We start from the raw sequence: 26694 nt of genomic DNA on the forward strand, positions 1-26694 counted from the left end.
TAAATTGTGAGATATCAATTGAATGTTGTTTTAAAACACGAGTTTTTCGTAAAATTTTCGAGATGTGATGAAAAATGTGATTCGGTGCCCCCATTCACCTGTTGCTCGAATCGATCTTTTGGAGTAACTCTTCGATTGCGAGAGATCTGAGCTCCTGGAGTTGGAGTCGCCTCAAACAAACGGATGCTTTATGCTAGGTGAGTTATCGATTTTTATTCGGAGTTTAGAAACTCCGTCGGATGAATCATCGTCCGCTTTCCCCATCGTTTCTCTCATTTCCTAACGGGTTTTAAAGCAAAATTATGTTCTAGTTTCTCATTACCAAACTTAAAAGGGTTCTTTTAGCTTCTATAACTTGGCCACATGAGTTAAAGTCAGGTGCATCTCTGTATGTTTTTATACAGTGTAAAATAAATCAAAAAAATATATACGAGATCAGTTATTTTAGAAATTTCAGATTTATTAGCTGATGAGAACCATGGAACGTCGCAAATATAAAAATATTTTTCGAAATTTCTTTGATTTAAGGCTTTGCTCATTTTCAACGTTTGAAATTCAACTAGCTGGGCGTAAGCATTTGTGCTTAATTTTAGTTAAATGTTTTAAAATAATAGCTGGATCCATGTTTCAATTATTTTGAATAAAAAAGGAACCGCAGTTGTCTCAACGGCAACAATTTCTTAAATTACCTTTACTTTCGGGAATCATACTCCAGTTAAAATATTGCTCTTATAAGTCTTTCCAACTTTTCACTTAGTCTACAACTTCTCGAGAAACTCTCGGACATGCCGATCAGCATTCGTGAATGCGCGAAATCGAAATTTTAGATACATTCTCACTGAGACACTGACACTGTGCGATATTGGATTTTAAATGATATACCCTGTATAATCTGCTATTTTTGGATGTTATGAAAGAAACTGAATGCTTTTTATCATACTGTACTACGCGTTAATTGAATGGTAACTATTCAGAAACAGCCCGAAATACCTTCAATATAATTCGATTTTCTTATTGAAACTTGTGTGGCGAATCAAGCTTTTCATAAACGTCTCAAATGAAACTCTTATACACTAATTGAGTTTCACCACTTTGTCGAAACTTTATTTCATACCTAATGCGCGTTTGGAACAAAAATTAAAAACTTTTGCGGTTTGTGTTCGATTCCTGGGCCTCGAGGTCGATTTCGCTATCTGCTGGGACTTCCTTGTGAATCGTTTGCAGTTCAGATGGTTCAGTTTATTATGTTGTACTTTCATTGCAATCCATTGTATCCTATGGCCTAAAGATCTTTTACTTTGAGTTTATTTTCTGGCAATCTTCGTCTTGCAGCCTTTGTCTCAGAAGCGAATAATTGGATTGGATTTGCAGCATTTGTTGCATCTCCGACCGAGGACTTCCTGCTATTTTTACCGGTTTAAAATGTCTACTTTACCATTAGGTACTGTTCTTTGCGACCTTAGTGATAATCGTGAAAAAACTCTTCTCTAATAAGAATAGCTTTTATTCACAAAACATTTCTACAGCTTTTCCTAAAATTACTACTAGGAACTTTTTGAATTTGCAGCCCCTGTATTATTAAAATAAAACTTGTTACTGCTTCTAACTAATTTATTAATGTAAAATTGTATGTGGTTGTGTGTTGTATATGTTGTATTATAAGGATTCAATTTTGATTACATTGTTTGGACTAGCAGCTATAAATAATAACATTTTACTTAATTAGCCACTGTACCGTACCAATAACCACTTCAACTATAGAGAATATCAACAATATTTACCTTATTTTAAATATATTTTAACTGACCATTACCAAGAATTTAATTATTACAGAATATACAATAATAATAGACTCAAATTTTTTACTAATAGTTTTGGAAGTAGTTTTTATCCGAGTTAAATACAATATGAAAAATTTCACCTTTGCTATTTACACTTGCTGCAAATTTCCTGGTTAAGTATAAAAATATATTTGAACATTCATGTGCAGATGCGAACTATTCTCCTTTATTGGGAAATATTGGTGCATTTTTTACTATTATCGGAGTATTTAGGCCCGAGTTTGATGCAGAGAGAATAGCATCCGGCTCTGGATTGCTCACCTCATTGTTTAACTCCCTAACGTCAATCAGGTCGGGAAAATCTATCAAATTGAAATTTTCAGAAATTTTACTATTTGCAATATTTCAAGATGTAACAACTATTGCCAGACCGGTGGTTGGCCAACAATTGTTGGTTTTAACATTTAGTGCCTAACAAATATCGAGATCCCATACCTTCTTCCTCTTCTGCAGGATTTTCTTTGTCAAGTATAGTATTCTTAATTCCGTACTGGGATTCGTTTTCAGAAAAAAGCTGAAATATTACAGATATGTTGTTAATTGCCACCGCTAATGGTGACATGCATGATAAATAACGCATCGAGTTTATATTCGACAAAATTGCAAAAACAGTTTCGACATGGTTTTATCAGCGATTGGATTAATTGCAGGCGAACTGAAACGTTTATTAATTTCCCTGTACGTGTTAAGATTACCGTTAATAACAATGAATGACAATTTAAATAGCGCGTTATCCACAGGCAACCAAACTTGCTTAGTTAACACTGCTCAATAAGTTATCTGATGTGTAAGTGTAGGGGCGGGGAATTTTGAATACAAACACTTTGATGCTGATATCAGTAACTAGAGTATATTTGTTAAAAAAATGGGATCTTACCCCAAGTAGAGTGCTGGGATCGAACGTAGAGCAGCCATTCAAGATGTCCTTTAATTGATCTAATTCCGTCTGAGTGCTGTCAACATGCAGATCCAGGTCAGTCCTGAAAGCATTAGTACTTCGTGTACTAACGTGAGCAACCGTATTAATATGCTGAATTGAATCTAGAAATTAGGCTAAAAAGTGTGCTACTGCTTTGTGTTTTCGTTGAATCTCTAAAATCGCTTGGTGTTCCGCGAATAATAATTTAAATAGCCAATAGAGCACAAAAATTAGCCTGCAAAGGACAAGCAAATAGCGCAAATAATATTGTCGCGTATTGTACAAATATCTACTAACTCTGTATTAATGTTGACATTAGATTCCTTCTTCGCCACTTTCATGTTAGCTTCATCCACAGGGTCTCCTACTTGATTATTGGAGCTGGCAGCTGGTTTTCCAGCAATTGCATTGTATGTTTCAGTATTTAGAAGATTTCCAATTAGTGCATCCCGACTGTTTGGATTTAGGAACACTTTCTCCGATTCTCTATTCTTCTGTAATGAGTTGATTAATTCCTCATTTTCAGTCACTTCGTCATCTAGAGCCTACTCATAAGAATTTTAATAAGTCAATTTATTTTCAATGTTACTAAGCTGTCGTGATCATACCGCAAAATCGGATTCATCCCAAAGTGCTGATTCGTTTTGTTGCCAGCTAGTTGCTACATCACTTTGGTTAGACGACGCTGGAGAGCTGACTGGTTTCGCTGAAAGACCTTCGTTGGTTCCCTGGGAACTAGGAGTAATGGGACTGTCAATCTAGAAATAGTAAATCAATTCTACCGCGAGCTTTCTTAAGTTGCTCCAGTGCATTTCTCATTTCCACAGGAAAGTAAATTCCCCAAAATAATACCCCTTGCTCATGAAACACCGCCTACTGTTCTTATCATCATAAACAGACTAAACACTTCGCAAAACATCCTATTAAATCCATGCTTTTTAGCAGCACAGGTGCGAGTTTCAAAATTGCGATGAACAGAGGACCACCGTCTAACTCTAATATTTCAGTTGCTAAGGCTAAAAATTCCTAATCTAATTGGCTCCCGATATTTGTATTTTATAAAGCCGTAAAAAAGCCAAACGATGATTCATGCCGATCCATTTGTGGTTACGGAGGACTAGATAATGAAAGTAAAACTATTAAAATATCTCATACCTTATTAGGTTTGTCCATATTAGAGACTGCCATTTCCTTTTAAAAAAGCAAAGCTATTAATTAACATTGAAGTTAATCCCACATAACATATCAGAATTTAATGGAAAATATTGAAACCGTTGACATGGAGGGTTTGTAAGACCTTTTTATTATTATTCGTTAAATAATTGCGATTGAATGAAAAACTTACCAAAGGAATTTCTTCAATGCTAGAAGAAGCTTCATCAAGTAATTGTTCAGGAAACAGGTCAGTATCCGAGTCCAGTTCGTGAATCGTTGGGCCTGGGTCGATATTTTGAAGACCATTTTTCTTACTACCTCTGGTTTTCTTTAGGGAATGCTCGTGAAGCATGAGAGGCATCCGTCTTTTCACACCCACACCCATTCTCGATTGAGGGCTTGGTTGAACCAGAGTAACCAGGAATTGAATAAGCTAACATATATATATATAAATTAATGTTGAATTAATCACGTAAAACGGATTCACTTGCAACCTTATTGACGATTTGCTGCTGTTTTATGTGTTTCTGTCGCAATATGGCCAACTCTCTCCACAGAACAGCATTTTCCTGTTTCATTGCAGATAATTGACTGTCGACGCTTGATTGTCTCCCTCTAAGTTGTTTCACATCAGTTAGGGCCTTTTTTAGATAGTCTGGAATAATTATGGGTTGCTGTCCTTCGTTAGGTTTTGCAACCTAAGTAACAAATCAAGCTCTGTATGTTTGTTATTTAAGCGTTCCTTCTATACCTTTCTTTTAATTTCTTTTAGCTTTTCTGGCTCATCTTTTTGAAAATATGGATGATAGAATTGAATACTTTGCGAATCGCTTTTTTGGGCTGATGAAAGACTTGCATTTTCCAGGCTGGTGATTTTATGAAATCCATCTGCAAGTAGGTTTAATTTAAAATTACACTTATCATCCGATTGCAGTTTTTTCGACTGAAATTCAACTCAAGGAATTTTTCATCCTAATCTTATAATTACTTTGTCTAAGACTAAAATATCATGTCAGCATTGGCTAGTTTTCTCAAGTCCATATAGTTTTTATATTCTTCGTAGTTTTCCTAATAAACCAAGATTTCATTGATTATCTGTCGCTGCATGTTTTCACACTTTTTCACACTCTTTCATCGACTCTGCTTTCCATACGAAGGAAGCAATTGGAGTCTCCTATGCTGGGTTTTCAAAAAACGTTCATTGCCAGTTGCAAAGGTTCCCGTACAATTACACTGATGATGAAAATGTGTTCTGTGTGTTTAAAAAGTTGGACAAAACACATCTATTAACCGGTAAGAAATAATACCTAATATATCAACTGTCGCTAAAAAATCAGCTTTACAGCCAATCGTTGTTAGCCAGCCATTCTTATTATTACTTTTGGGAAAAATACGTTTTGTTCATGAAGTTTTGCATGTTTTTATGCCGCGTACAGACCTAACCAGCCGATCCTGAGCCGCAGTTGATTCCTTTGATGTTTCGTCAAAACACTGATATACGGTCCATTTTCTGTCGGTATTTTGAAGAAATATCAATGGAACTTTGCGGCGGCTCACACTAAGGCTCGTCAGGTCTGGACGCACTATTTAGGAGTCCCAATTTCGAGCGTTCTGTTGCATAGACAGAATTTGCCGCTTATTTTAGAAAAAGCCCAACCTATGTCACATATTTCACATTTCCTTGAGAAAATTTCACTATGAAATGATTAAGTAACCATCAAATGAATGTTGCACAATTAAAATATTGACCGATTATAACGTGTGAAATTTGAAGTTTTTTTGGTGGCTACGGTGTGTGCATGATTCTGATGTAACTGCTGTAGGTAAACAGCAAGGCGTATAATAATAATAATTGTTTGACCTAAAATGACTTACACATATTTAGTTGCCTGACAAAACTGCTCATGTTGTTATGCTTGTAGTAAACTGGCAGCATTTCATACCAGAACTGTGCTTGATTATGGATGATAAATGAATTTCCAGTCTGAAAGTTAATAAATCGTGATAGATATAGGTAATACTTCCTTGATTTTGCAACTGCAAAAAGGAACTTAACAAAGTAGGTGCATGCTCATGGAAAGCGGTCTCAACTTGCTTAGTTTGTTATACATATATTATTTATTCAGTTGCTTAAAGCCTGATGTATTGGTCGGTTAGTTTATTAAGTTTTGCCTTCTACTAGGGAATTAATCGAATTACTAGATTTATATTCTAAACGTTCGGCGAACGATTAGTAAACTCTGACCCGAAAAGAACTGTTCAATCTGGGCAACTCAAAGCCGAGTTAAAATATAGATTATTACCTCATTCCACGAAATGATATGGTCTGTACTGGAATCGTTTACCATTTTCCACAATTTTCCCAAAAATGCAGAAATATTCCCATTTTCCTGAAATGGATACATTTTGTTTTCCCGCAAATATGTCGGTCACTTTCGCTGAAACACCGCAAATCACCACAGACGAAACCTGACAGGCCTGACAGCGGTTATTTAATCGAAAGAAACCTCGCAACACTCTTCAGGTCTTGGAAATTGTTGTTTTTTTGCAAATCTAGTAAACATTTCTGGTTCGCACTAAATACAAGCAAAACCAATGCTCAATGACTACAGCTGACAATAGCTAGACATAAATAATAAATACAATGACATATGATCATTAGCAAGAGACAGAATATGTGCTATGATTATAGAGGTATACAAAATAAAGTAAATACAAATTTATTGCAATATTTAATTTAGTTAAATATATGTACTTAACTGAAATAATTATCATAATTTCAATAACGTCGACCCTTGTCCATGTACAATTCATTAATCTAATTGTATATAGACAAGAGTCGCTGCTCGTGGACGGCATGTTATCTCTCTTTACTTGTATCACTGTGGATTATGATCACTATGATCGTGCCTAAAAAACAACTTTTAGATATTTTTATTCAATGCAAATTAACGTCGTCAAATTTAGGAAGAACTATTTAACTTGAGGTAAAAAGGTATTACAGTTAGTGAAAATCGATTCTTTAATGACCCTCCAAGGACAAATTTATTTGTCGATGGTCTTGATTAAAGACATTTGAGGTTTATGTCGAACCTGATATGCTTTTTTCCTTCCTGTCTTGATCGAGTCCTTACCGAATGGAAGCTGCCTCGCAGCCGTCAGTTCAATAATATTTTGAGTTGAGTGGCTCCTATCCATCTTACAATCGCCATCAAGTGTAACAATTTCTAAATATCTACTTCCAAGGTAGGTATTGTGCTCTTATCACTAATTTCCTTTGCATGATTATTTCTACTAGGTTAGAACAAATTGTTCAATTGAACACGTTTGGTCTATGACCTAGCTTTCAAAGTAACTGTATAAAGAACCTAATAATCACAGAGAGAAGAATCTCTTGTACTCTACGGGTGAATGTATGTGTAATTTTTAGACCCAGCAGTATTGACGTAAAAAATGGCTAGAGGACAGCAAAAAGTTCAATCTCAACAAAAATCTGCTGAAAAAGCTGCAAAAATTAAAAAACAACAAGGGCATAGTGCCAACGATCAGAAAAAGGCTGCTCAGAAGGCCTTAGTTCACGTTTGTGCAGTTTGCAAGGTATGTAGTTTCGTTAAATTCATGTTCTTCAACAGCAAGTCTTTTAACACTCGAAAAAAATTCATTTCAAAGAAGAACATTCCAACTTCATCTAGACGTTGCCCCAATTGAATGCTAGTTACCTACACAAGAATTAAATATTTGTTTACGCATTTTTAATTGAATTTCAAAATTCGTTTCGATTTTGTTAGCAGTAAGATTTAGAAAAATATTATTTTTTTTAGGCACAAATGCCGGATCCGAAAACCTACAAGCAGCACTTTGAAAACAAGCACCCTAAAAACGACATGCCTCAAGATTTGAAAGATCTATGAAATCACGATTTGAGCATTATTCCAAGTATCTAAAATTTTTGGTTATTGATATTTTTTAATTTCAATTAATTATGTTACTTAATTACCTATGACCCTATTCTTTTTACAATGGATGTAATTAATCTTTATTTCATTAGCATATGTGTTGCATAGTAATTTTTTTTGTACGTTTGTGATGTTTTCCTACATTTATAAATAAATTGAAATGTTATTCTAAGAAGTACTTGCTTTTTTGCTCCTTGATTAAGGACATTTATGCATGTGGATTTTTTTGTTGAGTTAATCCAAATGAAAAAGGAACCGAAGAATTGCTTATCTGTACTATACGTTTCATGTAATAAGACAAAATAAAAGAACAATTGCTGATTTTTTTGGAGACTTCTGTCATTCATAGAACAACCTGCTCCCAGAAAATGAGGAAAAGAGGCTATACAATCTGATATATTACCACCGAGATAAAGGCTATAAAATCGTGTGGCAGACTCACTAGACTGGATATAAGAACTTCGAAGCCTAACCAGGAACTCTCTTGGCCGATTGAAACAAGATCGCGGCGACACTTTCTAGGACAGCGGCTCAACAAGTAATGATGTCGGAAAGAGACATGCCATTCTGGGAGGAGGTAAAACCACTACTTATCACAGTTCAGTTTATCCTACACCCGGTGAAGTCATACTAGCATAGGGGCAATGAAGAAGTAGAACACATGAGGACAGAAATAACTGCAACGCTTCCCAGTATAGATACTAGTTCGGCGTTGAGAAAAGATTTTTTTTCAGCAAATATACCTTTTCTATTTCCTTCCAAACACGCTCTTGCAATATTTGCATAGTGCTATGAAACACACTGTTAATCATTTTAATATAGGAATGAAATAAAAAAATATTTCTAAAATAACTCGTTTTATTCAACTCAGAGTACTACTATGGCTAGTAAATACTACACTTGCACAGTCCAAATATAAATTGTTTTCAAAATGTGACCTCCATGTAATACTTTAGACTAGAAAAGAAACGTTACGAGACAATATTTTCACTGGCTGAAATACCAATAATATAATTCCGCCACAGACCTAATGGCACTACTAAGCGACTAAAATTAACATAGTAAATAATTTTGTCCTCTTAAATCAATCAGTCTTAAAGCTATAATAACACATACTTTGCTTCGTTTTAAAACACATGGCTTTCTTTACTAAATGCAACTAAAATGCTTAACAAAGTCACACACAGCCAAATTTGCCCTAACTTTATCACTGAATAAATTCTGATTGCTTCTAGCGATTTCGTGTCTGTTTGAAGCCTTATCAAGCCCCATTTGTTTTCTGTTCGTCAATGCTTTGGTAAAAATTAAGCACCTCAGATAAATTTTCCACAGGACGGCAAAGAAAAAAATGATAAATTTACTTTCAAATATTTAACTGCAACACCAAAAATGTTATTGTTTAAGACCACTCTGTAAATAAACGATATGAGCGAAAAATTTAAAAACTTGTGGAAATACGAGGCCTATCTTAATGTCTATGGTGTTGAAATACAAAAAAAGTTTTTTGTCCATCTTGTAAAAAAATTATCTTAAAAAACTTATATTATTTTTATGCAAAAACACGCACTGACGGAAAAAGAATTGCACTCAACAACGCTTCAAACAGAAAGAGGATCGCTCGCAGCATTCAGAATTTAACGAGTTCTAAAGTGGGTCCAAATTTGTCATTGTAACGTTGATTTTGCTGAGCAGTTTATTAATAAAATTTGGGTAAAATTCAGTAAAACCTATTTTCTATACTACTCTACTAAACACAGACCCTAATAAATATAAAACCATCTCGAAATGATTTACTAATTAGCGTGCGACACATCATCGGGACGTAAACCTGAATTTTAAATTGTTCAGTAAATATCTACAATATTAACTTCAATTTTTCAACTATTTAAACAGACTTTTTCTTAACATGAAACACATGTTCTTATTACTGTTAAACGACCGAATTATTTTCTGCAAATAAAGAACCTCGGTCTTTTTTGGGCATTATACTTTGCTGATATGTATGAAAGTATTGCTCAAAAATCTATTAGCTTGGTTCCGACTATTTAATATTTTATATTGCTATTCAGTAATAGAGTATTATCAATAATATGGGTAGAGTTGTAAAAAAAGTTGATACGCGGAGTTCAGTTAATACTGCATTCTTAACACTCACAGTAACTTACTCAATAAGTTTCCATTGTTCAAATTGAACTGGGTGTTTCAATAATTACTACTAATATAGCGTTATTTAGTTTAACAATAAATTGTAAGCATCAAGCCTTCGGATAATGGCAAGGTGACTCGCTTTTAGGAATAAAATAAGTTAAAAGCTAATTTTCCGATATTTTTCAATTTTCTCATGTATGTTCCGTCAAGTCCTTGTATACTACTCTAATATATATAAAGAAAAAATGCGTAGGACTAAAAAGGGATTAATAACTGAGCACCAGCTTTCTCGAAATACCTCTAATGTGAGCTTTTCAAATCGTTAAATAATATTTTTAGAACGATTAAAAAGAAGTTTAGGTGTTTTTTCAAGCTGAATTTCCAGTATTCCACACCTAGTAAAATATACAGCGGTTTTCTTAGCTCTAACTTAACTGAATTTTTTCGACCAACAGCTAAGCGGCAGTTAATGATAAAAATTACCTTACACATCGACCAAAAAAGCATTAAGTACCAAGCGTCTACTATTAATAGTCCTTTGCATTTCCATTAGTGGTTGGCGGAGCATTGAAGACATATTTCATCAAAAACGCCTTCAGTGAGTCATATGCATGATCCAAGTTGTCATTTGTGATGATTACGTCGAAAGCTTTTGGAGACCTGCCTGTAAATTAATAAAAAAGTATTGTTTCTGCTCGTTGCTAGATGTTAGATTACTTACCATAAAGAAGTTCCTCTCTTGCTACGGTTAGCCGCTGGTTCAAGCTCTCTTCGCTTTCAGTATTCCTAGCTCTGAGTCGGGACTCCAATTCTTCCATAGACGGAGGCTCGACAAAAATATACCATGGCTTAAAGGAAGTCTTCTTGATTTGCTTCACTCCTTGTACATCAATATCCAGCACGCACACCTGCATAATTCGAGAATAGATTGAACTTTTCCTATTTTATCGGCTTGCTTTACCTTGCCGTGCTTCGCTACGGCTTCAACAGATTCCCAACTAGTTCCATACATGTTTCCGCTGAAAGTAGCCGTTTCAATAAATTTTCCATCATCAATAGATTTTTGCATCTCCTCTTTGGAAGTGAAATGATAATGTTTGCCATCAGTTTCTCCAGCGCGAGGTTTTCTGGTTGTGTGACTAACACTAAATCCAAACTTTTCCGGGAACTCCTGCATCATTCTAGTAACCAAAGTGCTCTTGCCAGACCCGGAGGGGCCGCAGAAAACTAACGGTCTGTGATATGCGGCGCACATTTTATGCATATATACTGAAATTGTTTTAAATTGGTAAATTTTTACGCACAGGGTATTTTTTTGTTCTAATTGTTGTTTATTTAGGTGAAATATAGCATTTTTTTCAGTTATGTTTAGATGAAACGGAAGATTTTCGTAATAGATGTGATTACGCACTACGTGCATAAAGTTTACAAACAATATAATTTCTAGATAATCAACTAGCAATTTTTATGTACTTAATCTGCAGTTTCCAATGATACCTATTATACTCAGATAAAGGATTTTATATCTTCTATCCATAATCAAAATGGTATTCGCTAATGTAAGCTGATATGAATTACGTTGAAGTTGCTGATATTTGTTTGGTTAAATGTTATCCATTTCAAATACATTATCTGATATTTTTCGCTGACTACAACAAATCATTGTTTGTTTCTTCGTGTGGTATGGTCGTTTGGTCGCAGTTATAGATCACAGGGTGGTTGTGTTATGTGGTTGCAGGTTGAAAAAGCATGTTCTGGTGTAGTCGTTAGTTTTTTGGCGATGTTTTTTTATGTCTATTTTCGATGGCTGATTGGATTATATTGTTTAGAAAAATTGATGTGTGTGTGTCTTGACCAAGGATTAGAAGTTAAGGATAAGCTGAAGAAAGGTACGTCTGCTTGTCTCATTGTTTTACTTTCTAAGTCATATAGTCATAGAAATAAATAATAATTATTATTGATTGAACTGATTAAGAAGTTTTCGTAATTACACCAAAGTACCTGCCCCTTCTAATTAGGTAATGTAAATTATCTTGCAAAGAAAAATTAACGTTAAATTTAAAATTATACACTATCTGGTCCCTGATTAAAGGTAAATTCGGAGAACTTACCAGAGCTCATATTGAGAAAAGTGTTTTTCATTTAGGTAACGTTCCATTTCTATCTAAATATCACTTTGGAAATGTATGTGTATTGCATGTATAAGCATAAGCAACCACCCTTGAACAAGCACTAAGTGAATTGACTAGAATATAAATCATGCATAAAAACGTCTCCTAATAAGTTGGTCCGTTGCGTGGAAGCCAAACGTTACTTTGTAATATTTTAATTATACTGACGTTAATGAGACTAGCTATTTGGTTGATTAGGCAGTTAGAACGATTTATTTATTGTTCTAGTCCGTGCTATTTTGCATAAAAAAAGCAATTGGTTATTACTGTACAAGGACAATATCTTATCATTACAATACTGCAACCAGTTAACTAACTGACTTCTTTCCATATCTGTTAACGAGTAATTTTGCAAAGCAAAAATGTCTGAATTTACTCATTTTAAATCAACTGGGGGTTTTAACATGCACGTCTCAGTTATTTCAATTTGATACTGGACTGAATGCTTGTAGAAGCTATGTTTAGTATGCAGGTACCTATCAAATAGTGATTCAAAAAATATATTTATATTAAACTCGTTTTGTCCGTCATAAAGCATCTGTACATGTATTCTTAACTTTAACGTTTTCAAGTTTAGGACAAAAATACAGCAGTCTGGAGATAGCATTTTCGTTCTCAAATAATTTATTAGTTTGCTGTTGCTTGTCTTGACAAAAATAGTCTTTTATATATGAAAATGTGGTGGGCACGTGTGAGTAACTGAAACACTCAGGACAAATTCAGGCATATTGTGATATATACAACCGATAGAATACAACAATGGTGCAGGATAACCACTTAATGATTGAATATTAACAACATTTCTAAGAATGATTGAATATTAACAACATTTCTAAGAAGGCCTTTTTTACGTTACAAGTTAATTTGCAAAATAGTGTAGCTTTTCAGCAAATCTTGCTTTTCTTAGTCCGCAAATTGAACCTTTTAGCCCTGTGGTGATGGGCTTTTTTCTTTGTTTTGCCTTTATTTACGCACTTTGTTTATGGAAGTAAAAAGTAATTTAATAAACTGTTATTGGTCGTGCCAATAAGGTGTTAAACACTTTAATTCGTACTTACCAATCTGTAGTAACTGACCAACGCAAACCGTTCACAAACTGTTTAAACTTTAATGTTCAAGAAAATGAACCGGTTCAATGAGGTTGTGCACAATAGTAAACCCAACTACCTGGATGCTATTGTGAACAGCCACGTCAATTTGAAAATGTTGGCTTGAAGAAACAAGTGTGGATTTAATTATAATCCAATTAATCCGTGAATTCACCAACGCATTGATAAATCATTGAACTTCAAATTAATAAACACGCACAGCACTTAAAGGATTTAAGATGTCGCATTCAAATGTAACCTCACAATTCACAATAGAAATGTGAGCTTCATGTGTCACAATGTGTCATAGAACATAGATAGACAAGGTCAACTATTCCGATGTTGTCAGTCTAACAAGTTAAAGCAAAATTTACATCTAATAAAAAAAATGAATAAATTATTTATGGAAAATTGTTAAGAATATAAATTTTCTATAATCGCAATAGGTAGGTATAAAAGGGGCAGATCTAAGTGATAACCAATTTTTTGTCAACCAAACTTTTGGTTATTTTATTAATATTTTTAAATATATTTTTTTAACATAATTTAATTTGACGCTTATCGGCGACAATTTTATAGCTTTTTCCTGTTTGATTGAAGGTTTTGGAGATGAGTAAAGTGAAGAAGATGTGAAATATTTTATATTTTTTCTTTCATTTATTTTGAATTAACGGTTGTTTAAATACATTTTTTGATTAACCAATAATTCTTTTTATGAACAGTTTCTAACAATGTTGTTTCTACACTTTTTACTAATCCGTAATTGTGCAATAAATTAGCAGTTTTTACAATGAAGGAAAATGCTTAAATATTGCGATAAGTTGTCTTTTGCGAAACTTATTTAATCCTTAATTATTTTTTAATTTTGAATTTCCATTTTTCTTAAGGATTGCCATTGTTCTTAAGAGTTCTTTAAGAGCATCATTCAACTTCTTCTGTTTGATTAAAATTTGCCTAAGCCCAGTTTAAATTGAAGCAAATTAGAATTTTTTAATGATATTTTCTCTAGTATACATGGTTTTCCTGTGTTTTAAACCTTTTTATTAGGATAAATAACTATAAAAGTGAACTTAAAAATCGGTTAATTGCAGAAAAATTGAATAATTCGACAAACGTTGGCAACAGGGAGCTATTACCTTTAGACATCATGTTTATTCTGCTTCCTATCCGGTAGATATCTAGGTATTTCGGATCATTGGCAACGTTGCATTGAACACGTTTTTGGAAACTGCCTCAAATATAATATATTTCGAGCCTTTGCCGTGAAGTTATGGAGTTTTAACGTGTACTTTCATGAATTATCATACATTTCTAAGTTACTTCGCGTATTACTTTTGATACATATGCCGCTAACCGGTGTTCTTACATCATAATCGACGACAAGCACTTCCTCTCGTACTTCGCGTTTTTTTTTAATTTCTCTAAGGCGAAAGGGTTTTTTTACCAATTTGTGTCGTTTTTAATTAACGTTTACGTATTATTTGCACCTTGTGAATGATTCAGGTTACTGGAGTTCTGTTGAAGCCTGTATTAAGTTGAAAAAGTATAAGAAAATTTAAATTACGCGCTCTTCACTTGCGTCAAAGTCTTGAAGTCAAATCTGTCATTGTGGCTAGGGCCATTCATTAAAGCAGGGTTTTATAAAAGAATTACAAAAATAGTGAGGATCATGCATGGTGGTTTTAAATAGTGAACTTGTGGTCAGTAGTGTGTAGTTTTTGAACAAAAGTGAACTTTTCCAGACTTCGTTATATAACTTGTTTTGGTTACTTTGACGTTTTTTCGCGAACTTAAACAAAATAGTAGTGCCATGCTTTCTTGAGCTAAACATGGTTTGTATCCATATTGCCAAATTTACTGAAAATTGTTAATTTTTTCTATCGAAAATTGCATTACTGATATAAAATGGAAACACGCGTTGGAGGTGCGAAATCTAATTTGCGGGACGATAAGCAAGATGTAGGACCAAGTTATGCACTGGCAGTTCTGAATTTCAAAAGTACCCAGCATCCTACGAAGGGAAACAACAAAGAAAATATTAAAGAAGCCTTTAAAGTAGATCCACAACCTGTCCTTGCACCTAAAGTAATTGATAAGCCGGCTCAGGCTGAGGCAGCACCATGTGACGATGATGCTTCATTTACCCCCGTCATCAGCCACAGTCGCAAAGAGCGGAAAATTGAAAGAAAAAAGCAAAAACAGACGTTGGTCAACGGAGTTGGCGATAAGCACGAAAAACACCATGATAAATCATATGACAAAAAGGAGCTCTATCCAAAGCCAAAGTTTGATAAAGATGAAAAAGACCGCGAACAAAGCAGCAAAATTCCCGAACAACAATCAGTTGACACAAAGAAAGTATTTGTAGCTGCTCCCTTACCAAAGAGCAACCCATGGCAAAAAAAGTCAAGTTCTATTCAACCTCATCAAATTGTAAATACGCCTCCAATAAACGCTCCAGCTCTTCCAGTTACTAGTAGAGTGCTGCAACCTAAGAAACAGGATGTAGTGCCTAATGGACAAACGAATGGACATAGTTCGGTCAAACCTGATGAAAAGAAGGAGCCCCAAGTAGCAAATATTCAACAGGTAAAGGCAATTAATGTTATGTTGTTTTGGTAAATTATTTTATGCTTACAGTGCTTCGGATTGATTTTTAATATCACCGGCTCTGAAATCATGCAATTTTGTTATTGTTTTGTTATTGCTTTAGGTCTCTGCTCAATTCAAGCATCTGTCAAAAAGTATCTTAGGGAAGGTTTTACATGGATTTTTTCCATGTGCTTACTCATTTTCATGCTTTATACTCAACAACATATTTTTGAAAGCTGTATCTGTGTGCTTTTCATAAAATACCGCAAAACCTAAATCCGATTCCATATTGGAATATACTATACAATCTATTTTTAACTTCAGTTATTTTTACATGTTATTTTTTGGAACATCATACTTTGAATCTAATTGCCTACTTTTCTATTATTGATAATAATATCAAGTAAATACGGTGTATATCTACTATTATCAATTTTTCTAGTAAACTTGCTAATTGATACGTTCATAGTAACCAGGCTTGAAAACCCAGTTAAAAGTCCGAACAATTTAATTGGATTTAGCAGATTGAGACGCTGTGCCCAATACGAAAAGCCAAAAAAATCACTTATTCTCATTACTTATTTCTTAATTACTTTAGTGATAATTGTTGATATCTGGGTGTAGGAGTATCATATTTTATCTATCATCTCTAGGAGTGAGCTTTTGGCGCTTGGGTTCTGGCTGATTTAATCAGGCAAGTTATTCAGCTGAGAAATAGTAACCAATAAATAAAATTCCAACAGTTTTTTTTCATTAGGAAACGTATAAAGCTTTATTTATTACACAAAAATAGTCATTTGAACGAACAAAACTCAAGCTTTTGAAAAATGAAAACTTTCAGCCTCATCAGAGCAGTCATGAGATTATGATTTTTCTATTGATTTGATTTATGATATTTCTGAAGGAAATCTTCCAGATTCGTTGCTTTCTCCTCTCTGGTTTCTATTCAACTTAAATTGTTCTTGGGAGCGTCTGTTTTTCTGTTGATAGCCTCTGCGTCCCAGCTTGCTATCGAGTAACCACGTTTTGCGCTTATTTCTGTTACAATCAATGGTTTTTTTCGGCCGTAATTTTTCACTATTTGCATGACTGTTGGGCGAGAAAGAAATTGGTTCCTTCCGGATTAATAACAAATCCTGTATGTTCGGTATGGTTGTTGGTTCAAATGTATATTTTTACCGTAAATAAAAAACACCGTTTGGATTTTTCCGGAATAATATTCTATTGAATTGCTTGCGTCACTTGCCTCATTATCGCTATTGTATAAAAATGTCGCTTTGTTCCTTGTCTTCTATACGCTCTAATCACATTTGAACATTCAAAATTTCCGAAATTAAATTAAATTTAATTTTTTTGATTAGCAAAATTAGTGAGAGTTGTTTCCATCTCTACTTAATTTTAAGTCAAGATCTGTATTGTCACAGAAAATAAATTACTTGAATGTTGCTAATGCTTTGGAAATTAGCTTTTTAAGCATTTTAGTATTATTTACGTTATTTGATCGAATCTAGATGAATATTTTGTAATATAAACACTAAACTGACTCGTACGTTGGTATATGGCCGAAGCCTATTTTTTTTTAATTGATGAGTTTACAGTTTTGATTAGTGTTAAATTACCGCGTATTGTTATTCGAGTTTCATTCACACTTGTTTACTTCTGAAAGTTTTCCGTGGTTTACATGCAGACAAGGTGAGGAACAACTACCAGCAACGTCAATTAAATATTTTTTAAATTGCTTCATAACAAATCGTTGAACTTGAACACACACGTTAACACTCCGCAATTAAAAAAAAAATGCAGACAGTTATCTAGTTAATCTAAATCTTAAAAGTAATCTAATACATATAGAAATGTTTTTCGGTCTTTAGTAATCTAATCCAAATCTAAAAAACATAATTAAAAATGTTTCAAATCGCTACTAATTTTATCTATGAAAAATGTTATCTAATTAAAAATGTTTTTTTGTGTGTAGGTATGATTTCTGCACAAGACAGTTTTTATATTATTTTATTTTTTTTCCTTTCAAAATATAATATAGCGTTGTCTCTCGATTCTTATGTTTGATGTTAACATTTCTCATGCCTTCATATTAAAAATTAAATTGTTTGATGGCGCATGATGAGATCAAATAATCTGCTTAGACTGGCGTTGCTATAAATGCATGTTATTTTTAGTGACAAGGTTTCGATGCTTAAATTTTTATCTACCACATTGGTTATCTAAATGTAAATGAAGTAAATTGAAAGTGTCTCACGGATGCAAATATGTACTCCCATTTACAAATACATGTCCTGATAGGAACTAATGTTAAAATCGAATCTGTTTTTCACCTAGTATGTGAAGAAACAGGTTTTGTGTCTTGTGGTTTAAACCTCTGTGCAAACAATTAATGAATAAATAAAAGACGCATTTAAACATATTTCTTAGGAGTTAAACAATCTTCTCAATAGTTAAACAATTTCAGTGCGTGGCACAATTTAAAAACTTTTCGTTGGCGTGTGAAAATATTGATAAATCTCGATTTAAATTGAAGCAAATAGTGTACACTTTATCTCTTTGATACCCTGGCCGCGGTAGCTTAAGTGCCAGAATCTACACTTATTTTGACTGAAAAATATATAGCTTTGAGAATACTGGACATGAAAATTCTTTGGCTTGAGCACCTGTATAAATTAGTTCTAACTGTTTAGGCTAGGTAGTGTTGCTTGGTAAGGAACGTTATGTTTTTTATTGGTTTGGTGCAAGTGCACAATTTCTTTCACAGCCATTAAAGCATTTCAGTCAGTAACTGTATCATTGTATGTATGTATATACCAAATTAACAACTGCACGCATTTATAATAACATTCTCCTTGAGAAAACCAATATTTCCTTAATCATTTCTGATTTATATTACCACCAATCATTAAGTTATTTGTTGTCGTGTTAATACTTTCCACAATTAAATTTTATTTGTTATCAATTTTTCAGTTTTCTTCTGATTTTTCTTGCTCGTGGCTTTAATACTGGTGGTTGTACTGAGAATCAGATTCATCTATCTAAATAGTAAAAAAAAATATTCTTTATCCATGGTTTAAGTTGGAGCTTTTTGTAGAAACAAAAAGCATCTAGAAAGAAACTTTTAGTTCATGTTTTTGGATTCAACATTTGTGTTCTATTATTAACTGCATTTGTTTTTACTTATTCCAAATTGTTTCCTTATACATCAGAAAAACATTGTAATAAATTTGTGGTTTTTAAAATGGTAAATAGAGTTTTGAGTTGTTTTATGTTTTAAATTGAAGCAACAAAGATGAGGATTAAATAAATTTCAAAAAAATTCAATTTCGTGTTATCTGCTAAATTTTTAGATTAACTGGCCGAGTAATTATGTAACAGATAAGATTGGAGAAACCCTATGTTGTTCCACATCAGTTTATGATTGGGTCATACTTTTGTTCTGTTTGGTTTTGCGAATGATTAACCATCCTCTTTAAAAAGCCTTCCAATTCAGTCTGACTAATTTATAGCTGCCTAGCAACGAATCATTCACCCAGTAGTAAACAGAAATGTTCTCGGGACGCTAGAATTTAGTCAATAAAAGCATTTATTTTATTCAACAAAATCATTTTTAATAAACAGGATATACTTTCAGTTCATTAAATGTAACTGTTTTTAAACCTTTGAGTGGCATTTGCAAGTAACAAGTCAAGTGCATTGATACGTTGCATAGGTAATTTGTATTTCATATTCAGGACTCCAGTTTAATCTCATAAATAGCAAATATGCATATTTTTCTGTTGCAATTTTGCCTGTTTACTAAGGTGTTGGTTTCGCTACTTGGAATTTTTTGTCGTTTGCTTCATGATATAACAAACCATATCAAATTTAGTTAGAGATAGATGACTGAATTTAATAGTTTAGATACAGTCTTTGTTTTAATCTAACAAAGTGTTATTTGGTCGGTTTTGGACTATTTTTAGAAGTTATATGAGTATTTGAAGTCATTACAATCACCGTTGAATCTTCACATCTAATTTCAAGAGTTCAAATCTATTGAATGTTAATGGTTTAAGCCAATTCAGCTAAAAGTTATATTAACTTTTGCACGATTTTATTACTATCGATTCATTAACATTTGTGATAAAAATCGTATTAAATCTATGTGCACATGTGGACCCATATTTCTTTTAATGAGTTATTAACACAGTCTCTATTGTGCTTAGCTGGTTTCTGAAAAGAAAATTCTTTGAATATTATTTTTGAAACGTTTTTATGACGGCTCCGATTAGGTAGTTCAATCTAATTAAAATACATTCTCAGTCAAAGCTTGGTAATAATGGTATCGTAACTTGTTCATCACCACATTTATGAATTTAATATTAATAGTTGGCTGCCTTAAACCGTAAGGTTGGTCTGCAATTAATTGAAATTCTAACATTTAAATCCCTGAAGGTCGTAGCTTAAGCATGTCTAAAAGTTACGCGTTATTACTTAGAAAATTAAATTCCGATCGCTTTTAATATCGTATGTTATTTCCTATGTCCGTCTGTTTGAAATTCCAGCACCAACAGCCAACTGCTCACCTGAACACCGTCTTACAATGTTGTTTACATAACGTAATAATACGCCTCGATTTGTGTCATTTTATAAATTGTGTAATTTTTCTGCACAGCGATTTCATTCATGGTTTTTTAAATTACTTCATAATTTAAGTTTGTAATAACCGATGTAGTAAATGTAACTTATAAAAATAATCCTACGATATTTTTACATCAATATTGTCGTTATCAATTTTAGTTGGTTTCGGCGCATTCGCCATGCAAATTATCCACTATTTTATCTAATTACACATCACTATTTTTATGTTTTTGTGTCATCAATCGTTTGGTTGTTTTTTAAGAACACTCGCTTCGTGAAAAATGGATGACCAGTATTTGTTTACGTTTCAACTTTGGCTCAGAAATTATGCGTAGTGGTTTTGAAAACCTACATATAAATTTATTTAAATATTCATGTTGTCAACAGTGATTTTCCTGACTAAGTTTCTAATCGGTGATTGAGTAAGAAAGTGTTAATAGTTCTAATTTACTGTCCAATGTTTGCTGATTTATGCTAATAATAATAATGCAATTGTTAATGTAAATATTCAAAAACACATTGTTTTACAGTTTTTAATCACCCAGCGGCCATAACTGCTTTTATTTCTTATACACAGTAACACGACATTCTTTATACTCGTAGTAATAAAATCTGTTGCCATACTGTATGTATGTATGTGATTAATGAGTAGTCACCACATGAATAAATCAACGCCCTTCTATTTGTATATTATTAGCCAAAGTCTGGCTTATTCGACACCTTTTTCTATACTTGAAAGATAATTCGAATGATCAATTATTGTTTTTGTTTTGCCTTGCATTTATCTGCTATTTTTAAGATTGGCCTTTGTCTATACATTTTTTAAGTCACTTTACAATTCAGTATTATGGATTTAATCAATTTTCAATATCACAAAAATCCGCGAACAGTGAACGTTTATTAGAATATTAAACAATTGAATTAAGTAATTAAAATCTGCATTAACTTATTGGCATTGAGCCAGATGCTGTTGATAGACATTCAAAACATTTAGAGAAATGTGGGTTTTATGGATTTTTCTCCATTTTTTTGTTCGAATTTTAAAAATATCAGATTTTCAATGACCCCACGGAAACAAATACAGGGGCGTTTAGTTCATCAGAATATTGTGCGGATTTATTATCCTGCCGAAACCACAGTTAGTCCGTAAATAGTGCACGATTAATTTACAAAAGTGTGCAAACTTATTTCGGATACAGTAAGATGAAATTAAATTAATTAGCACTCACTTGCCAGGAGTTAATAATTGCCGGAAATAATTGCGTAATTGGGGATTCTTGCAGTTGTTGAATCAATGTTATAGATTTTGCAATTATTTCGACGAATTCTCATTAATACCACTTTATCAGATGGAATATTGAAGCAAATTGCAATTATTTTATGTGTTACGACTCAACTAATTTTGACAATAATTGAGGTCATTTACTGCCTAAACATTAAATTTTCAACAAATTCTGCCATGAAATTGGTGCATTTTTGAGTTTTTAAACCGTTGTACCCGAAAAACATATGAAGATGAACCCTGGAGAGTTTTTCGGGCTTTCAGACAGTCGTGGTAAATAATTTATTCCTTACGTTTCGTTAGCTCGAGTGCTCGAGATCAAACAGCTCTGAAGCTGTAGGCTACTCGTGCATGCGAAACGTCAGGAAGAAATCGATTTCTGTGATGGCCGAAAAGCTCGAAAAGCGCATCAGTGGCCGTCTCTAAGGACTTTGATAAATTTCACGATATTTAGAAAGCAACACAAGTATTTATGCATACATTATATCTAAAGCTGTTGTGAACTTTATTGTTGACAACTAGATTGTACAGAGCGAATAATGGGGTTTAAATAGCGTATTACACCATTTAACTGTGATAAAATATACGCAGAAATTGTTGACATTGAATTCTTCATGCATTCTTAGTAGAAACTTTTATTAAATCGTTCAAACTATTTGTTTTGTGCACGTCACCGTATACGAAAAGTAACTGATGGGTTTTAATTCGTTTCGGAAATAAAGGAGCAAATATACAGGGTCAACCTCAATCTGTTGGTAAAATAAATTGATTGTGATGTATTTTCTGATATCTACAATATCCTATCTTATTATTATATTTGCTTTACGTTCATAATTAAAACACGTGTTTTGTGCAATTTCTTAGCGACTTGAGATAATTATCTGCAGGCGACATCAGACAGTAATGAGATTTGTAAATATCAGGTAGACTTCATAGGAAGTTTTGTTTCTATAGTAATAAAAAGCCTTATCATTATTAATATCGATATAATAACGTCATTCAATCGGTTGCGTTGTTACATTCACATACAAAAACAAATAATGTCGAAGTAGTTCTGTTCAACCGAGTATAATTATTAGTGTGTACAGCGCCATGTATTTTTGCTAGCGATAATACAACACTTTACAGTCGTTCTACAACATAACAATATCAACTGGATTTTAGTCTGTTGATAAATACATATTGCAGTTTTGTGTTATGTTGGCTTTTGGTCCTCGTAAATCGAATTGAGGAGCATCCTGATGGTATGTGATTTTGAAATTTGGGTGGGTGAAATTCATCAGAATCATCACTGTTTTAAGAATTTTATTCTGTATATGCACATATGTTTGTGTGGGGAAGATGTATTTTAGAATACATCGACTATTATTCACGTAAAAACTTCTTATGTGGCGTTTAATAAACCTGGAACAATATGAAGGCTAAGCGAAACGGAAGATCTATTTTCATCTTAAAATAAAAATAGATTGTTAACTATTAAATAACTCTGTAGGTGTGTTTATAGGCTGACGAACGGGACCATATCCTAAACATTAGTATTTGTTTTCCATTGAGCCGAATAGCAGATAAGGCAGAAACAACAAACTAACAGATATCATGTTCTTTTAAACACACTTATGGGTTTGATAATCATGCAATAAGCATCCGATATACAGGTGCACGTTATAAATCTGGTTTTATTATTGGGTACTTTGACCCTACATGTTGCCTAAGCTACAATACAAAAATCCTACATATGTAGGATGTACAGGGTTGTTTTTATATCTAATTTCAAGTTTAGGGAAAGTATTAAATACAAGTGTTGTAAATGTTAACGTCCTGTTTGTTTTAAATAATTATTAATTGACTCAAATTCAAGTGGCAATAAAAAGTACGACATTCTATTTCAAAAATGTCCCAAGGGTTTTATTTAACATTTTTCGTAAACTTCAAATCAGATCTTAAAACCGAGTGGCCAAAGTTCAATCAATAACCCTGAACATATTAGAAAAATTAAGAACACAGGATACAATTGGTCCAGACCAATAAATTAATGCCAACAAAAATCACTTTTATCCATTGTGCTCAATTCAGCTTTCCCCAATCATTTCATGAAAATGTTTTTAGTGTTGTATTATCATCTAACAACATACATGAATTGTGGTGTATTTTGAGTTACTAACAAAGCTTTTTTTGTTGCAGGCTAGTGATTTGTCTGATATTTGTGACTGGCCTACGTTAGGAGATCCTCCGCTAGAGGTTAGCTTTTGTTTATTTTTTTTCCTGGAATTCCGCTTCTTGGGCTATTTTCGTATTTTTTTGTGTACATTTTTACGTTTGTAATTATCATCAGGTCAAGATTCTTACCTAGCTATCGGCTGCCAACTCTGTATTAAAATTCATAGACACCTTGAAACGGTGACAGCCTCCATCAGTGGGCGAGCTGTGTATTATAAAAAAATTCCACAAGTTTATAAACCTTGCTGTATTTAAAAACAATGATTAACTTTTCCATGCTTTTACAATTCTGTGCATACAATTTTATGTGGATGTCACTTACATTCGTGTGAATTTTTGTTGGCTAAATTTATACATACAGGGAATTTATGATTTGTATGCCCACTTTTATACTTTAAATACTTTTACATGATCTTCAAACTATTTTAAATGACTTACATTACTATTTATTCTTTTTTGCGTTATAGATCTCACAACCCGTGCAGAAACCAGCGGATATTAAAAAGGTACTTAACTTTAACTTGTTTTCAAATTACTTACTAGTAAATTAAAATCTATTGGTGGTTTTCCAAATTTGAAAAATTTTTGGCTGAAAAAACTTACGAGGTGTTTTATTGTATAGAAGCGACCCACCAGTCCAGTAACTGCTCCTCCAGCACCACAACAGAAAGAAAGATCTCAAGTCCCTACCGAGCAGCAGCAGCACCAGCAGCAGCAATCTTCAGATGACAAGAAGAAGCCAGTTAAGCAGAAATGGGTACCCTTGGATATTGATCTTACGAAAGCCCACAAGAATGACAGGCGAAGAAATAACCACATCAACTACGATCATCGATCTGGTAAGAAATATATATATTTTTTAAAATCTAACCCTCGCCACATTTCGGTACTTCAGAATGTATAATGTTTTAATTTTGTTGGAACCCCGTTGGATTCTGCCTGGAAGGTAATTATGTACTTTGACAACAGTTAATCCAGTAGGATGCGTAAGTTTTGGCAAAAAAAATATTGTAAATAATAACATAGTTAAAAGAGACACTTGAAAATGCCTTCAGCTCGCATCATGCATAGAAAATTAGGCTTGCAAAAGTAACTGTTTAAATCTTAAATATTGGAAAATAAATCCTGTATCTGAAACACGGATTCTTCCGCGAGTTTATAAATTTGAGGGAACTTCATATTTGGTGGAGTGTCATTTAAACAAGCATTTATTTCAACGGCTCTTGATTAACTGATCAATGGGCACCGAAGACGAACCATTAACACCAACAATACAAATACATAAATTTATTGATTATAAATACAAAATATTGCTGTTCACAAACTTCATTCTAGATTAGACATTGATCAGATATTTCAAATTAATTCCACATAAAAAAAATATCTGGACAAAAACTTCAAATGGTGGGCAACCGATAACTATTACCGGACACTGAAGAGGCAAAATTTACATTTACTATTACAGTTTATATGCAGAAAACTTTTTTTAGAGAAATTAAAATAAAAATTTAACGTTTTTTTATGTAACAGTAAGATTAGATTATTTTTAAAATTAATTAATACATTTCTGGCTTAAATTTAATTATATTGTGGAAGGGAATCTTTGAAATTCTGTGATTGGCGGGATTTTGCGCAAACATTTCTATTTTTAAACATTTTTTAACAATCAAAAGAGCACAAACATTTTGAACTTTAAATATTTTTCTGCGCAATTGTTAACTAATTTTAACTTTAACACTAAGGGAACACTGTGTGAAACTTAATTGAGTGCAGTTATAAAATTAGAAACGCTGATATTGAACAAATATCCCAGTCTGAATTTTCCGAATATTTTAAAACTGAGTACAATAAACAATGGTTCTTGAATGAACGAACATTAGTAACTGCAAAGATAAATCAGCGCGAAGTTATCTAATTGAAAATTAACACTTGAAACTTTACAACTAACAAACACACAATGAACATTTATGAATCAACTACATACTGTCATTAAAAATAAAAACATATCTTAAAAAAAGATATATTTCTATGGGTATTCCGATGCATACATCAGATATCCATATATTTCAGCAATTAACAGAAATTCTGCAATTCGATGGTTTAGGAATACCGATGGCTTCTAAAATACTATTCGCCAGTTCAAACCTTAATTCGCCATTGTTAACTGCAAAAATCATGAATACCTTCCTGACATCCATATTTTAACCTTTGTTTTAACTCCATAACTTTAAACAACACTGACACAGTTTCTATTTGTTTAAAGGCTTGTAAAAGTTGAGTAGAACTAAGCAAAACAAATCACAATGACATATAATCAAAATAAGTGCCAAATTTTACTAGTTAAAGTGTAGTTATAATTTAGCCGCCAGTGGGCGTGTGGACTTTTGAACTGGCGAATTGTTCGATTTCGATGAAACAGCAACAATGCAATTGCCACTTTGACATACGACAGTTAAGTGGCGCAGGCGTATTTCGGGGGAGATTCAAAATTTGTCATTGTCAAACAGTTCAAAAGTACTATAACAAATACCAAAACTACATTTTTATAGATAAGTTCTATATTGTTAAGGCGGATTCATTTTTTTACAAACTTCTTGTGGGTATTTTGCCTCAAAAATGTTTGTCTTTAAAAAAGACAGAATTTTCTCACGTCTTTTATTACAGATTGATAAATAGTGCTCCTATTTCGCAATAAGAACGAA

The 26694-nt window shown here is 33.0% G+C and overlaps 4 protein-coding genes and 1 long non-coding RNA gene across 13 annotated transcripts in view; 2 read left to right on the forward strand and 3 right to left on the reverse strand.

Annotated features, from left to right (window-relative positions):
- Window positions 1–1597: 1597 nt before the first annotated feature.
- Window positions 1598–6580, reverse strand: LOC109532862 (heat shock factor protein). Of its 6 annotated transcripts, none has more exons than XM_019897942.2 (11): window positions 6219–6580; window positions 5791–5899; window positions 4667–4803; window positions 4410–4613; window positions 4106–4348; window positions 3916–3951; window positions 3369–3518; window positions 3058–3305; window positions 2719–2845; window positions 2277–2355; window positions 1598–2143 (listed from the first exon to the last, which is right to left on the reverse strand). In XM_019897942.2, exons 1-11 carry the CDS (start codon window positions 6318–6320, stop codon window positions 1998–2000), a joined length of 1581 nt encoding a protein of 526 aa, XP_019753501.1. In that variant the 5' UTR covers window positions 6321–6580; the 3' UTR covers window positions 1598–1997. The 6 variants fall into 6 exon arrangements, with proteins under 6 accessions (XP_019753501.1, XP_019753502.1, XP_019753500.1 ...); XM_019897943.2 differs by having other exon boundaries at window positions 2719–2821; window positions 4407–4613; XM_019897941.2 differs by having other exon boundaries at window positions 4407–4613.
- A 410-nt stretch (window positions 6581–6990) lies between these two features.
- On the forward strand, window positions 6991–8196 carry LOC109532865 (zinc finger protein 706). The gene is made up of 3 exons (XM_019897948.1): window positions 6991–7161; window positions 7346–7512; window positions 7737–8196. Exons 2-3 carry the CDS (start codon window positions 7369–7371, stop codon window positions 7824–7826), a joined length of 234 nt encoding a protein of 77 aa, XP_019753507.1. The 5' UTR covers window positions 6991–7161; window positions 7346–7368; the 3' UTR covers window positions 7827–8196.
- A 515-nt stretch (window positions 8197–8711) lies between these two features.
- LOC109532864 (guanylate kinase) lies at window positions 8712–13565 on the reverse strand. Its single transcript, XM_019897947.2, has 4 exons — window positions 13249–13565; window positions 10981–11288; window positions 10741–10927; window positions 8712–10683 (listed from the first exon to the last, which is right to left on the reverse strand). Exons 2-4 carry the CDS (start codon window positions 11281–11283, stop codon window positions 10547–10549), a joined length of 627 nt encoding a protein of 208 aa, XP_019753506.2. The 5' UTR covers window positions 11284–11288; window positions 13249–13565; the 3' UTR covers window positions 8712–10546.
- Window positions 13566–14851: 1286 nt separating this feature from the next.
- The window catches only part of LOC109532860 (la-related protein 1), a 21416-nt gene continuing 9573 nt past the window's right edge, over window positions 14852–26694 (forward strand). Inside the window, exons 1-4 of one of the 4 annotated variants that reach the window (XM_019897934.2) lie at window positions 14852–15867; window positions 23957–24013; window positions 24460–24498; window positions 24615–24831. In XM_019897934.2, the coding sequence (XP_019753493.2) occupies window positions 15184–15867; window positions 23957–24013; window positions 24460–24498; window positions 24615–24831 (997 nt within the window). In that variant the 5' untranslated portion in view covers window positions 14852–15183. Of the gene's footprint in view, window positions 15868–22700; window positions 23020–23956; window positions 24014–24459; window positions 24499–24614; window positions 24832–26694 lie in introns of those variants that run through there. The other 3 variants (XM_019897938.2, XM_019897935.2, XM_019897939.2) reach the window with 3 other exon arrangements.
- Window positions 22745–24205, reverse strand: LOC125505770. The gene is made up of 2 exons (XR_007282390.1): window positions 24122–24205; window positions 22745–23179 (listed from the first exon to the last, which is right to left on the reverse strand). It is a non-coding gene; the product is annotated as an uncharacterized LOC125505770 (long non-coding RNA).

The sequence above is a fragment of the Dendroctonus ponderosae genome, unplaced genomic scaffold, assembly GCF_020466585.1.
Source record: "Dendroctonus ponderosae isolate FM_Combo_2020 unplaced genomic scaffold, Dpon_F_20191213v2 Dpon_F_20191213_1, whole genome shotgun sequence".
Taxonomy (NCBI): domain Eukaryota; kingdom Metazoa; phylum Arthropoda; class Insecta; order Coleoptera; family Curculionidae; genus Dendroctonus; species Dendroctonus ponderosae.